This window comes from Pygoscelis adeliae, unplaced genomic scaffold (assembly GCF_000699105.1).
Source record: "Pygoscelis adeliae isolate BGI_AS28 unplaced genomic scaffold, ASM69910v1 Scaffold450, whole genome shotgun sequence".
Taxonomy (NCBI): domain Eukaryota; kingdom Metazoa; phylum Chordata; class Aves; order Sphenisciformes; family Spheniscidae; genus Pygoscelis; species Pygoscelis adeliae.
The window spans coordinates 117,363-132,033 of record NW_008823923.1 but is presented as its reverse complement, the minus strand read 5'-3'; the positions used below and the strand labels follow the sequence as shown (position 1 = coordinate 132,033).

Here is a 14,671-nt window from a genome sequence, read left to right as displayed (position 1 = left end):
ATCTCTGATGTTACACCTTGCAAACCTCTACCTTACTGAACCTTAGGTGAACCTGTAGTTTCCACTGAAGCGTGTGAGCTCACGTCAGGGAGGAGGTGGTAACAAGGGGGTTAGCATCACTTACGAAGGGAAAAGGACTTTATGTGTGAAATCTGAGTGGGGTAGGATCTGTTCCAGCTGTCCCTGTGATTTCAGCTGAGGTGATGTGAAGGCCTGTGGAGAGAGGAAGAAGCAGGAATTTTTTTTTGAAGAGCCCCATTGAACCGTTCTCATGCAACCTTGTGATAACCTGAGTTTGAGGAAGCAGCTGAGGCTTTTTGCCTCAGGCCACCGCAAATCTCTTGTCCTAAACCCTGTGGCCTGGATTTCTTCATTCAGCCTGCAAATTTTTGTTCAGCCTCACTTGGGAGAAATTTGCAGTGGAATTGGAATTAAGAGATAAAAATGCCCGCGTCCACCCTAGGAGAGAGAGAGATGATAGGCTTTAGATAAGATAGGAAGATAGTTAAAAATATGAATAAAAAGTTTTTTTGCTGAACACTTAGAAGCTGAGATATTGAGAGGTCCCTAAAAGTATGAGGTAATTAATCCTCATTGACGTTAATGGGATTTGGATGCCTAGACACTATTGAAAATGCCAGCTAAGTAAACTGTTGTAAGCACAATGACTGAGAACATAAATTTTTTCACTTCTGCAGATCCCACTGCAGTGGTTGTTTTATGTAAGTTCAAATTCCAAGAGAATGAGTTTTACTTTGAGTTTTATTAGCTTTCCTTCATGCCATAAAACTGTTATCATCCTGTTGTCATCTAAAACATTTTGAAGATCAGAGAAAGGAAATTAGAGCCCTAAATATTTGAAAAGCCTTTAAAAAACTATTTACTTTTTTCCTTTCTCCTCTGCTAGATCTACCCGGATGAAGGTCATAACATTGCTTCTGAGAAAAGCAAATATCACCTTTACAGCACAATCCTTGGGTTTTTTAGTGCTTGTTTGAAGGAGGAGACACCAATTTTACCACAGGAACCTGAAGAGGATGAATAAGGAAGCCTATTTGTGTAGTACTGAAGGGGACTTACTTTGTGGCTCAATAAAACCTTAAATAAAAGTGACTGTAAGATTGCAGATTCTGCAGAAGCTCAAGGGCAGCTAAAGGATATCACAGTGGAACAGCACATTTACAGACAATGAGCTAATAAACTGGAATTCGACTACAAAGTCCAAACATATTACCAAGGGACAAAACCTTTACCTTTGTGGAAGGTCAACAGTTGGTTACAGTTTCCTCGAAGAACTTAGTTTTGCATAAGTGTAGGGTTAGTGCATGTTTGTTACGTTAAGCCTCACTGTTGGTTCTGTAAGTGGTTGCTTGTTTTTTAATTTAAATGCACATCTTTATTCATCTTTGCATAATGCACAACCTATCATAAGTATTATGGCCACTAATATTTTAAAAGGTGAGCTGCAATCTAACACTTTAATGTTACAATAAGTGCAATTCTTTCGCTGTCTATTACACATAAGAAACCACAGAGATAATAAAGGGCACGATATTTTCTCTAGTTTCTGCTCAAAGGGGATATATTGTCTAGTGCATCATATAACATTGATACTGAAAATGATTTTTTTTTCCCCCAATTTCAGCATTTACAATTATTACTGTACCTACTAGTAACCAATAAGGGACTTTTTGGTAGTGTACTCTTGGTCTTTATATATATACCCAGGACTCCCTAAGCAGAAAATCTTTCTGAGCGTGAAGAATTTTTTTCAAGACATAATTAACAGCTGTATTTAAAACAATATCTGCAGTTGAAGTCTTTCCCCAGTCCAATATGTATCTATTGTTTTCTTAAAATACGTTTGAGTTCTGTTTTGGTATTGTTTATAGTAGTTAATAGTTTGCTGGTTACACTCTAATTTCAGAATATGCTACTTTGTCACATGTAAATTAGATACATAAATTATAGTTTCAGATAAAGAAAATTTATTAACAATGTATAATGCCACTGAGTAATACTTTACTCCTCAAATGAAGACATATTTTGTATAGTGCATCTTCCTTTTCTTCCATCTGGTCTAGATGTAATGCTAATGTTCATCAAGGTGGCCATGTAGCTGGAACACGCCATTAGTTTTTATTCCAGGGCTGCTCATTAAGTCTCTTGCAACAGGATTTAGCTTCAACAGCACCACAAAGAAATGAAATGTTTTTCATTCAAGGCGAAGGAAGCTCCTGACAAGTTAAATTTTATTATTTATTCAGAGGGCGAGCCCCTCATACATCCATTTATTTGCCAAGGTGAATTACAGCAATAGAAATAAACAAGGCAGCCAGTTTGGGTTTGCAGAATATTAACTCTGATCACTGAAATAAAGTACAATGTTGACTTAATTTGAGATATCTTCCTGAAGGTATGTGAAAACTCTTGACAGATGCTGTGCCACTTACATGAGAATAGCTGTAGTTTTTTTCTTTCTGGATATATTCCAAATACTTTCCTACCCAATTAAGGTTTCATTTCTTGCAAGGTTAAAAAGAAAGTAATTTTTTGAAGGTAACTGTACTATTTAAGATGAAAAGTTCTGCATATTTTATGAGGAATGGGAATTGTTTTTAATGTGATCAAAAACCACCTGAAGCTTTTTACTCATTACTTTCTTCTGGAATGTGTTCTTTCACAATTAGCATTTTTTTATGATGCAAATAATTAGTCTGAAAGGTGTGGGTTTATGGAACACTGGAAAGTCTCTGTCTTTTAGTGTTTAGTATTTATCTTGTTTTATTAGCAATGTTTAACTATTTTTCAATTAGTTTAATACAATTTTAATGTGCAATGGTATCTTGTTTGGGTCCCAGCGTCACCACAAAGTGTGGCTCTGCTTTGTGGTATTTATAGTACATATGGAGTACATATGTATAGTATAGGTACGGTATATATGTATGGAGGCTACTATGTGCGCTACAGTAAGACCATACAAAACAACAAAAAAAAGAGAAGAATTCAAACAAGGTTTTGCAAATCCTGTTTTCTATAACGGAGCAACATTTTAAAGTCTTCTATTGGCTGGGGCGTCTAGATTGTGATTTTATAAATTACACCCGTTATTTAATAAAAGCTCACCTGACAATACTGATGCTTTTCCTAACCAAACATGGTAAACGAGGTCCTAATCCAGTTGAATTCAATGAGACGTTTTTCCCGATTTGAGCCAAATGCATATGAAGAACCCAGAAGCTGTGTGCACACGTTGAGCATGCCGTAAGGACTCGGCGTGCAGAGGCTACGTGAAAAGGCTAATTCTTCTCTATATGCGCTGGCTGTTTCTCTGCCAGACAACCACTATGTGCTCATATTTACTACATTTCACATATATAACCTTTAGTTACCTGCAAAAGAAAACAAGCAAGGCTTGTGTCTCAGCAATAGGATTATGCATGTGCTCAGGAAATATGTTATCCCAGATCTGTGGAACCCACACCCTGTCTCCTCCTTTCCCCATAGCTCTGTTTCAGGCCCCCATTCCCTACTCTTTCTACCCCAGCATCTCACCTCCAATTTTGATCAATTTACCTGAATGTGAAGGTGGCATGAGGACGTGGCTTTTGCCAGGACTGGTATGTTTAAAAAGTGTGTTTTCTGAAACGTGGGTTACCTGTGTGGAAATGTGGTATGCTTTTAATGTTTTTAATATTTCTCACACTGTCCTACAAATACAGGTATTTTTATATAAATGTGTATATGAGGGTGAGGATCAGACCCAGATTAATTGGTTTTACTGAAATTTTTATGTATGAGTTAAACTCAGATATTGCAAAAGTATTTGCAGATGCAGCCTCTGATTCTAGTTAAAAAATTTGGTGCAAGGGGTATCTCTGCTCTTGCTAACCTGTTCAAATATTTCTTCCACTTACAGCACAACTGAATATTGTTATCTGTCAGATTCTACATACATAACTAACTGCAATCACTCGTTAATTAGTCTATGTATGTGATCTATAGTATTGATCAAGAATTAATATACGTTGCACAGAAATGGCGTGAAGAGCGCAGATTTTTCATAGCTTATCCATTGTTAAGCACTGTGGTGACGTTTTGGGTCCAAAAGATTACTGTTTGATCCAGCTGTCTTTAAAATATGACACTTACTAGACTAGACCCATTAGTTTATGGAAAGCTAGGGAATCAGCATATCCATTTACTGCTTGCTAGAGCTTATCTCTACCTTCTTGATTTCCTCTCTCCTTTTTCTGCTATTAGGACTTGCAAAATCTATGAAACCTGTAGGTCATATTGAAATTTCAATTATATTACAAACTTGGGAGTAACTGCATGTCAATTGGAATATTTTTTCCAGATTGTTGAGTACAAAGAAAGACTGATTATTTTTAAATTTATTTGTTAATCTTTTTGCAGTGAGGACAGAATTATTTATGACCTGGTGTGATCAACGTCTGCTATGATTTGGTATAACCAACTGCTCATTGTTCCTATGTTTTTGGCATATGTAGATCTACCCGTGTCTGAAAATGAAGATGATTGCCTCTGTTCTGTCAGCTCTGGCACTTGAATTTTGAGTACGGAGTCAGTTAGGTTCATTTAGTTGAGAAATTGTGCCTTTTAAGACAGAAGAGTTTGTATTTGATCTGAAGCCAAAGATTCTCCATGGAAACTGGGGACCATTGAGTGTTGGCTCCTTTAATGAAATGCAGAGGATACAAGGTGTAACCTAGTATCCCTCCTTGCAGGCTTATTAGATGTTACTGAAGAAACTGAAGCAAGGGGAAGACTGGCCCAAAGAGACTGAATACCAGTTTCTTTTGCACAGCCTAAAAACACATAGGCAAGGTGCAGTGGTCCTAGCATTTTATATTTACTTCGGGTAACTACTGCTGTCAAGTGGGTTGCCTCTGGGGAAGGAAGAACCTCACCAGTATTGATTACTGGTGCATCTTCTTCAAAACACCTTTCGTTCAGTACCATTAAGATCACTCCTCTTTTTCCTTTGAACGATTTCAAGAGTGCTTCAGAGAATGGGGAGCTCATGGGATGTGGCTAAGGAGGGTCACAACTTCCAAGGTGCCTGGAGCTTTGAAAAGAAAAAAAAAAAAAAGGATTTAGTTAAACTTCTATCTGTTGCATTTCATACATGAAAGTCGAGAAGGAGCCCAGCTTCAAGGAGGTAGGTGGATGACAAGTGTTGGTGATTCACTCACCAGGGGGTAACACAACATGCTTCCTACAAAGCTAGTACCAAAATTTTGCAGTGGTAAGTAAAATAAATGCCTGTTTTCTGATGCCTGAAGATTACGGTCCTGTTAGATTAAGCTGATTGGGTATTTGGATAGAATTAAGGGAATTAAACCACCTGCGTGTATGCGGTCCAAAGTTTCCATTAAACTTGGGACTAGGCTTCTTACCTGTATAATTATTTTAGAAATCCAATATCGTATCTTTACATAAGTCTAACTCAACAACAACAAAACTGATTTAATAATGGCTATCCCCCATGAGGACACAAATGATATGTACAATTCTTTTTAATTAAAATATTCCATAAAGTGCTAACAGCCCAATTTTATATTTCATTACCAAAGAAAAAGGGCGGGGGGAAAAAAGCTTCTGATTGATAAAACCAGCAGAGGCAATATAATTGGTAGGAAGATACTCAGGAAATATTTCCCTAAGGAAAGTGATTAGAAAAATGTTTTCTGCTGAAGTGTATTTTGTGTCATAAGTGAGCTCAGACTACAGCTGTCCGGGTGCTTCTAAGAGAATTTAGATGTTGACGTACAACTGATGTCCAGAGGGCTCAGGCAGGGAGCAGATACCTGTACAGGCTCAGGTAGGGAGCAGGTACCTGTAGAGGCAGATGGTCCCGTCCTCCACCTAGTGCAGAGCCTTTGCAGCTTTCTGTAGGGGAGGATCGTAGTCGGGGAGGTTAGTCCGCCGCAGTCCCTTCTGGATCCAGCAGGGATCCAGAGCACTGGAACAGGGACGCAGTTGGTAGGCCTTTCATGCCTTTGCATGCAGTTGTTACATCAGGAGTAAGAAAAATATTTTTAAAAAATAACTGAGCAGCGTGGTCGTCTTGCTGTTCTCCAGTTAGTCAAAGGTGAGGGTGGGGAGCTTGGGCAGGGCGCTCGGTGGCCGACTCAAATGCACTCCAGCTGAGAGGCCGGCTGGCCAAAATTACAGCTCCGGCGGTGCTGAAAATGCACATCACTGTGCATTTTCACATCACTGTGAAAAAAAGGAAAGAGGATATATGCATGGACAGAATGTTTTGTCTCCGTTAATATCGTGGAAGAGTTGCTTTAATAAAACAGGCAGATCCTTCCAAAATCTTAACAAAGAGCAGAACAAGCCTGAAAAAGTGCGAGGTTTCTTCCAGCAGCGGCACCTGTCAGCCTTTTCCCAGCATATACATTTGACAAAGTAACGTGTAGGATCCGTTCTTGAGAAGGTTTTCAGCACCATTAGGAGAGAGGTAAGAAAGAAGCGTGTTGTGAGAAGACAAGCAAAGAGACGTTTTATGGCAATGTGTCGCTCTGTTCAGAGCTTTTGCTCTAAAATAAAGTGGTGTAGCGTGTACCACAAAAACCAGTAAGCTTAGAGACAAACGTAGCCAACTCTTGATTCAATAAACTTTCAACTAAAGCAGAAGAGCCAGAACATGCAGTTATTTTCACAAAAGAATGATGAATTACATGGTTTCTTATGGATTTTTAGTCCTGTGTTTGTCTGAAATGTAGGATATAAATCAGTCATTATAAGATAGGAATTGTTAAATATAATTCCACATTTGAAATAAGCAGTTACAGTGAAATCTTTTGTTTTGCAAAACAGTGCAAATTGTTACATTTAAAGCTATTTACATTGTCAAGTTAACTGTTCTTCCTTTTGGCTTGTACTAGACACTAGATCTGTTTTGCTGATGGGCTGATATTTTTCTTAATTGGAATGGAAATTGTACTGAACCTGGACAGAGGGGCTTATCTGTTTTTGTAAGAATTGCTTGTGGAAATACAGTGAATCTGAATACCAGTGAAATATTTGAAGGAGGTTTTGTAGAACATCATATGAAAAATACACATTACCCTAGAAAGCTGAGAACCACAAATGAAGGAAGAAGTACGATCATTTGGCAGTGTAATCGGAATTAAGCAAGACAAAAGAAAAAGCAGTGTGGAAAATTGATTTAGGCAGAACTTTCAGGCTTAAAAGGAGCACTGTGAAAGAGCGTATCAAATTTTGTAGCTTTGCTTTATCCTACGTTTTTGGGTTCAAGAACTTGTTGCTGAGATGGGGCTGGAAGCAAGGTTGTGGTCAGATTTTTCCAACAGGGACCTGAGTGACTATCAGTACATTTTCTTTACTAAACTAAAATCAAAGCCCAGAGTGTAAGCCAAGAGCTTAGCAGTAACAAATTGGAAGAGCAGGAGATTCAGCTAATTGCAACGAGCGGCACAGTGCTTCATGAAGAGGCCTCACCACAGTGGGAAAACAGAGCAAGGTGCTGTTTACCCTGAGTGACGAAATTGAAATGTGGTTCATAAACAGCATTAGGACGAGATTCTTCTCTGTCTTAAGATGATGTAATGAGCATAGGATGAGAAGGTTTAATTCCTTTGGTATGCTAATGAGTATTCATTAATTATAGCAGAGACCAAACTTGTGAGGCTGAGTGCCAGATGCATCCGGTGCTGCGTAGATGCACAACACGACATCTGACAAGACTATGCCAGAAGCTTCTCTTAGTGGTTGACTTGCTTTCCTGTACCACCAGAGAAGAAAGAGTTAAAGAGCACCCATGGGGGGGAGAAGCAGCACCCCAAAGGCCTCCTTGGGATAGGGGGGAGAGAAAGGGAGCTGCGTGGTTGAAAGGAGAGCCTCCTCCTCCTCCTCTGCTTGCCCTCCTTGGGGAACAGGGAATCTTTCAAGGGAAGGGTTTGGGGTGATACTTGAGGTTGGAGGAAGCTGGTGCTCAGATCTCCTCTTGTGCCCCTACAGGGCTGTTCCGGAGAGGGCGGGTGATGAAATCTGGCTCTTCAAAGGGAGAAAGGGCAGAGTGGAGTTTCCTGAAGTGGGCCTGGGGATGTGCTCGTGACCCTGAAGTGTTTGGGAAGTAGGTGGTGGTGAGCCATGCGGTGCTTGATTGTGGGAGAAGGCAGCCCCTCCAGTCCTTCGCTCACTGTGTGCCCGGCAGGGAAAGAAACCTTGGTGGAAACCACACATGACCAGTGCTTCTCTGCCCTGTACTGTGAACCAGCCGGAGGCAGAGCGCTGTGAGGGAGCTACTGCTTATCTAACCGTGGATCAGTTATGATTTTTTCTCATTCTTAATGTTATGTTTTCAATCACTGTGTTTTTTTCTCTGAGTCTTGAGACACATCACAACTCTATTTTTTAGGGTCTCACTGTCAAGTGTGGGGGGGGGGGGGGGGGTGTGAAAGCAAGTAGTAGCAATTTAAAATGCGATAGGTGGGGTTGTGAAACTCTGCAAATGCACCCCACAGAAATCTGTGTAAAGCAGAAGAATGGGATGTCTGCTACCCAGGATAGGAAAAAATAAAAATAGGGCTGATTGATTGGAATGAGGAAACTTAGAAATTTCTTGCAAAGAAAATTTTGAATCTGCCTTTTATTCCAAACGGGACAAAACTGAAGGAGGGAATTAATAAACAAACTCAGGAAACCTTCAAGTCTGATTTAAATAAGATATTGTAGCTTTGCTAAAAAATACAAAAAATACAAAAAAAACAGGGTTAAAATGAAGATGGTCCTGGAAAAAAAAAGGACTTTTGTGGATTGCTTCCGCCCCCCAACCCCCCAACACTTGTTTTAAAACAGGAGGAGACCAGCAATCTGCTGTCAAGCTGGTCTATGACAAATCCAACCTGCTATCCTTTGGCAAAGTATCAAAGAAATGCTTTGGTGAGGAGAGGAGCACAATCCTTAAATGCAAGCTGTTGTGGATGGACTAAGCAATAGTGAATCCTCAGTAAGGGATCTTCATGCGGAGTATCTGAAACGTTCAAAACCTCAAAGACCCTACTTGAGGGCCGGTAAAAGAGAAGTACAGCTGAACTGAGCCATCCCTAAACAGAAGGCTTCCCCCTCCTCCCTTTTAAAAACAAAACAAAGCTTTGATTGGGGTATTTGACAACTAAATCTCTGTTCAAATGTAAGGACTTAAACTGTGAGTCAGGATTGCTCATGGAAGATATTTCCAGGTCATTACTATCCTACAGTTAACTGTTAATATTATTATGCCCACCAAAGATTGGGTAATGGGCAGAGGCAGCAGATATTTTGGCTCTTGCTATCTGACAGGGGTGCCTTACAGCCTTGGGTGCCACCCCCTGCATGTTACTGGTTGTACCCACAACCGATGACACGTGCAGTGCTGCAGACCATGCTTAAGATTTGTGACTTAGTTCTTAGGTTTTCCCTCTGTATAACCATTATACAAAAGCATTCTGGGTCTGGTGGTGGGAGGAGGTATGGCAGGTAAGGTCCATGCCGCAGTCTTCTGTTGAGGTGAGCAGATCACTTAAATGCTGGCTGAAGCCCCTCCTTTCTTCTCTAGAAAAGCTGCTACCAGGCTCACAAGGATATGCTGCAATAGGCAGTTCAATAATTTATATAAGCAGGTTTTGAAATATGGTGATGGCAAGGCAGAGAAATGCGCGGTGCATCTGTTACACGTGATCCTTAAGGCAGCAGAACTGTCAGAGCTGAACGTGTGGTTTAGAAAAACAGCTCCATGCTTAAATAGCATGTGGTGCTTTGACTAGAAACGTTGCTGTGGATAAGTCCCATAAATATGGTGTATTTTAGAAATATTTCAGGTTTATAAATGATACCTTTTCTGTTAAGGATTGGGTTCCTATCACATTCAAAGTCTGTGTACATACTGTTATAGCTAGACTCTCCATCTTCCCAAAGAAACCTTACCGCTGCTGTGCTCAAAGTCTTGTTTAGGTGCAAGGAGGAAACGCCTCGTATACAAAGACAAGAACTTATTGTTAGTATATCAGCAATACATACCTCCTCCTGATCACGACACTTACTAAGCATTGGGGACTGTGGTATCCTCACCTGGGTACAACCAGAGCTAGAGCAAATCTTGTCTGCAGGGACAACGTCTGGGGGCAAGAGGGGGTGCGATTTTGATGGGGGGCTGGGGCTGGGGTTGGGTTGGCTGGTGCTGCCAGGAGCAGGGAGCCGAGGGGAGGTCGGTCTCTCGCCTCTCCTGCCTCTGCCCCTTCCCTTCCTTGGGCTCCTGCAGCACCCCCTCAAGTGTCTTGGGTGCAGAAAAAGAGCCTCTACCCATCCCCCCCCAGCTCCAAACACACCTTTTTGCTCTCCCGAGACTTGCGTGCCATGCCTGCCTTTTGTGCTGTGGTGTTGGGTCCGCTCCCAGGGCACGGCCTCTGCTGGGACTTTCAAAGGCTCAGGAAAGCCCCGGGCTGCGTAACACCCGGGGTTTACGCCACGTGCCCGCCTGCCATGAGCTTGTGAGATGCCTTCGCTATACATGGGATGAATCTCTGTTGCGCTCTCTGCATCTATAGGCACAGACACCTGAGCTATGTCTGCGGATTACTCACTATAAGTAATGACTTCCTGCCTATATAACACTTATCTTCCCTGCCACAGCTCATTGCGTTTTTCCTTAATTGAATTTGTAAACCTTCTGGGGTGGTTTGCACACAAACACCAGGTGTTGCTGCGTCTCACTTTGAATTGGGCGAGTGTGCTGCTGAGGTGCATATTAATAATTAATGTAAATCTGCAGTAGCCCTGTGGGGTAACGATGTCCAGCGTGTTTGTGCAAAGGGTGGCAAATACTCCTGCGCATGTTTTAGTTATCCACTGTGGGACATGGTACAAATCCCATAGCTCTTACTCATTTATTTATTTTTAGTGCCTTCAAAGAATGCAAATTGTAAATTTATTTTGGGAGGATTGTAAAATTGAAAATCCCCCATCAGCTAGGCAGTTGACCTGCAAGCAGGATTGTGGCATATGCCCTGCATGAGGTCTTTCCAGCTGAAGTGGTAGAGTCCTCAGATCCTGCTGGTAAGGACCTGTCTCTGTCAGCTGCTTAATGCTGGAGAGGATGAACCACTTCTCATGTGCTACTGAGGTGATGGATTAAGGGTACCTGCCATGTCTAGCCCCTTCAGTCCATGAAAGATGGAAAATAAAAAGGAAACCCAACCTCTTCTGGTTACTCAATTTAGGATTATGGTTTTGATGAAAAAATAATGCAGTCCACCTGAGGACGTAAAAAAAAATTGAGTTATAAGCACCTACTTTTTGACAAAACAATATCTTTTATAGTTTAATTCATCTGCAAAGCTAACTTTGACTGTCAATTAGCATTTTTCAGCATATAAGTCTTGGTTCCTCTGTAACTGTCATAGTGTGAGTATGGCACCCTGGGAAGGTAAGAGAGCACATCTCAGGAATACCAACATGCAAACTGCATTATAAAATATGGCTAGCAATCAGTTTGAAAGATTTAAGAGCACTTTTCCGGACTCCTAGCTGAAACTTGCAGTTTCTACAGATAAATATTGATGTTGTTGCCATAGAAGCCTTCAGTTCTTCATCAACTCCTGTTTTGGGTTTTGCTCTGTGGCAGACTTTGGGGTGGGGGCAAACACATGAGTATACGTTAACTGAAACCCAAGGAACACTGTATAACACACACTAATGATGTGCCACGCTGTGGAGTGTTCCAATACTGGTTCCAGCTTCCACTAGTTGAAATTTTTTTTGAACCAACTCTTGAATCCAAACAGGCTATACCATTAACCTGCACTTCACCCAGCTACTGCAATAGGAGTCTGGAGCTACAAACAGTTTGTAGAGGAAGAAAAGCATCTTGATGCCTGCTGAGATATCTTAGTATATTTTCATATAAATGTATAAAAACATCTTGGTACTAATTCAAGATATCTGTTTATTCTGAATATTAGTTTGAGAGGGGATGTCTGGAGGGAGTGGAAACAGGTTTTCAGTTCTTTTTCCCTTTATATCACTGGTACAGGCTGCTTATTATGGATGCTGTACTGCGTTTGTGTTTTGTCCCAATTAACCTGCCACCGTATCTAAATGAAGCTTGTACAAATGTTGCCATGCATGACCACCAAATGTCACTGCAGCTCAGCACACTCAACAGAGAGTTGGCTGTTTTATGTTTTCTTTATTAAATTGATTACTTATACATTGATTATTAGAGCAAGTTCATAAATTTAATGCTGTAATAAACTTGGTATTGAGCATAGTTTAAGACATGCCAAAGTATAAAAATATGCACATGGCTGGACATTTCTGAACTGCAGGAATGTGAAGCAGAAAGAGAGCAAAAGCTGAAAGCTATTTGTGACATTTAATGACCATATTAACACCCCTAATAGTAAATGACAAGGTAATTAAGGTGGGAAAAATATCCCAGCAGAAGTGGTTTAAGCAATTACAATAATGTCATGAAAGTAAAAGAACACATCCAACTTGAGGGGGGGATCTCAGACTGGGCAAGATGGTAAGACAGAGGTAAGAAAAGATACATTTTCTTTCTGAAGTAATACATCTCCTTTTGTGAAGAAGGGCAAAAATCTGGAATGTGAGGCTTCTGGAGGGCGACTATGACAACATCAGCACTTTTCCTTCATTTAGAGCAGGAGACACATTTGTCTTCAGTTCTGTGCGCTGCTAATCACAGGCTACAATGCCTTGAATATCAGAAAGAAGGATTCCAAATCCTGTGCTCATACCTGAATGAAAAAGCCAAGTGGCCAGACCTAATAAGTAAACAAGCCAGCTGTTTTCAGCTTCTGTTGCCCAGCTTTCAAATGACAAGCTGTTGAAAGGCTGCAAGAAAAGCAGCAAGTCAACTGAAGTCAAAGGCAGCGTTCGGTGCTGTAGGGATTTGAAACTGCAGCGTGGGTGCCCAAAATATCTTGATTTCTTGATTTAAAGCTGGGGCCTGAGTCAGGGGACCTGAAGGAAGGAAAAACCTCAGCTAAGTAGGTGGGGAGCAAGTCTGCAAGCCAAGAAGCCTTCTCTTAAAATTCTGTGTTCTTTATCTACCCCCCAAAAAAGGTTCCCCAAGGAACCAGAGGGACTTGGTCGCTACATCACTTAAAACTTGCAGCTCCGAGGTTTATTTCTCTAGTAACATTGATACCACAGGGCTCATTCAGAGCTTACGTCCTGCCCTTGGCCCCCTTAAATTTGTTGATTCTATTTGGACAGGTTCTGTGGTTAGTCTGTACCAAGATGAAAATGCTACCTCAGCCCGTGGGAAGTAGCCCTGTGGTAGGGACCCAAGATCCCACAGTTTCCTGCACGCTTCACAAACGTCCTGTTTATCCAAACCACCCTGGTTCCTCTGCTCCTTGGATTCCTTTGTGAAAATGTGCATAATAATCCTGTCTTGTCTCTTGCTTTGTTGTCACATGCGGTTTTGTTTTGCAGCTCTAGAACAAGATTATCTCTTGCTAAATAGCTGAAAAAATGCTTAGTTGTTTATCCCACCCATCTCCCTGACACCGCCCCCTTCTCAGTTTTCTTTCTGTATTTTAATTATTCTGTTGTTTGACATTCGTGTTTTTCCTTAACATACATCCTACTTCTTTTCAGACAGACAGAAGCTGAACTGTTACCTTTATGGGTGAAAGCATTTTCACAAAGTTTTTCAAAAGAACATGGCTAAAACAAACTTCTAACTCCAGGTGAATGCAATAACACTTTATTACACATCTCAAAATGCCTACAGCATGAAACTAAAATTCTGCTGGAGATCATAAACAGTAAAACCCCTACTTTTATGACGAAGTACAGTGCTCAAAAAAAAAAAAAAATCCAGAGAATTGGCCTGTTCTGTTCCTCCTCCCTCCCTGCACACATGCACTCTTTTTGTCCTTCAAAACCAGAGCGGGCTCTGACATGAGCGCCTTAGCCTGTTGCAATACAAGAAATATATAGCACAAAGGCTTTTGATGGATAATTCAGGAAAGAGATAATCTGGCAACTTAATTTGTTTCTATAGCAATTAGTTAAAAAAAATGCACAAAACATTAAGGCTAAATTTTTTTCAATATAATTGCACTTAAAACATGTTCAAGCAAAAGATTATCCTGCCTAAATGATTGTCTTGACAACTTTGCAGTTGGATTTCTGCACGTTAATAATAGCTAGGTTTCCTTTCCAAGTCTCTCATTCAGCATGACACTTAAATTTAGTGTCATGTGTTAGCCTGTCATTAGCTGACAGGCTAATGGGAGGCGTATGGAAATTGTCCTCTTGCTCCCTCTCTGTTAACCCTACTTAGCGCCATGCTTGTACTTTCTGCTGGGATGGTCAACCTTGCTGCACCCCACCAAGAGCTCTGCAGTGGTGTTTTAACAAGCAGAAAACCTGCTGTGCTTGAGGTATGTGGCTTTATAAGAAGTCCTGTGACAGTGTCGCTGAGTCTCAGAGGGCTGCATTCAAAGCCCCATGAAGTCAGCAGGTACCTTCCAGTTGCCTTCAATGCATTTGGATCAGACCTGTCCTGCTCGCTTGTCCTCATGCCTCTACCCTAGTCTGGTGCAGATCGTACAGTGACAACACAGAAGGAACCACGTCGGTCTTATTATAAAATACTGAG

The 14,671-nt window shown here is 41.0% G+C and overlaps 1 protein-coding gene across 1 annotated transcript in view; it reads left to right on the top strand.

Annotated features, from left to right (window-relative positions):
* Positions 1 to 2,000, top strand: part of DPP10 (dipeptidyl-peptidase 10 (non-functional)) — a 240,836-nt gene extending 238,836 nt beyond the window's left edge. Inside the window, exon 25 of the mRNA XM_009320704.1 lies at positions 908 to 2,000. Within this exon, the coding sequence (XP_009318979.1) occupies positions 908 to 1,045 (138 nt within the window). The 3' untranslated portion in view covers positions 1,046 to 2,000. The remainder of the gene's footprint in view (positions 1 to 907) is intronic.
* The last annotated feature ends 12,671 nt before the right edge of the window (positions 2,001 to 14,671 follow it).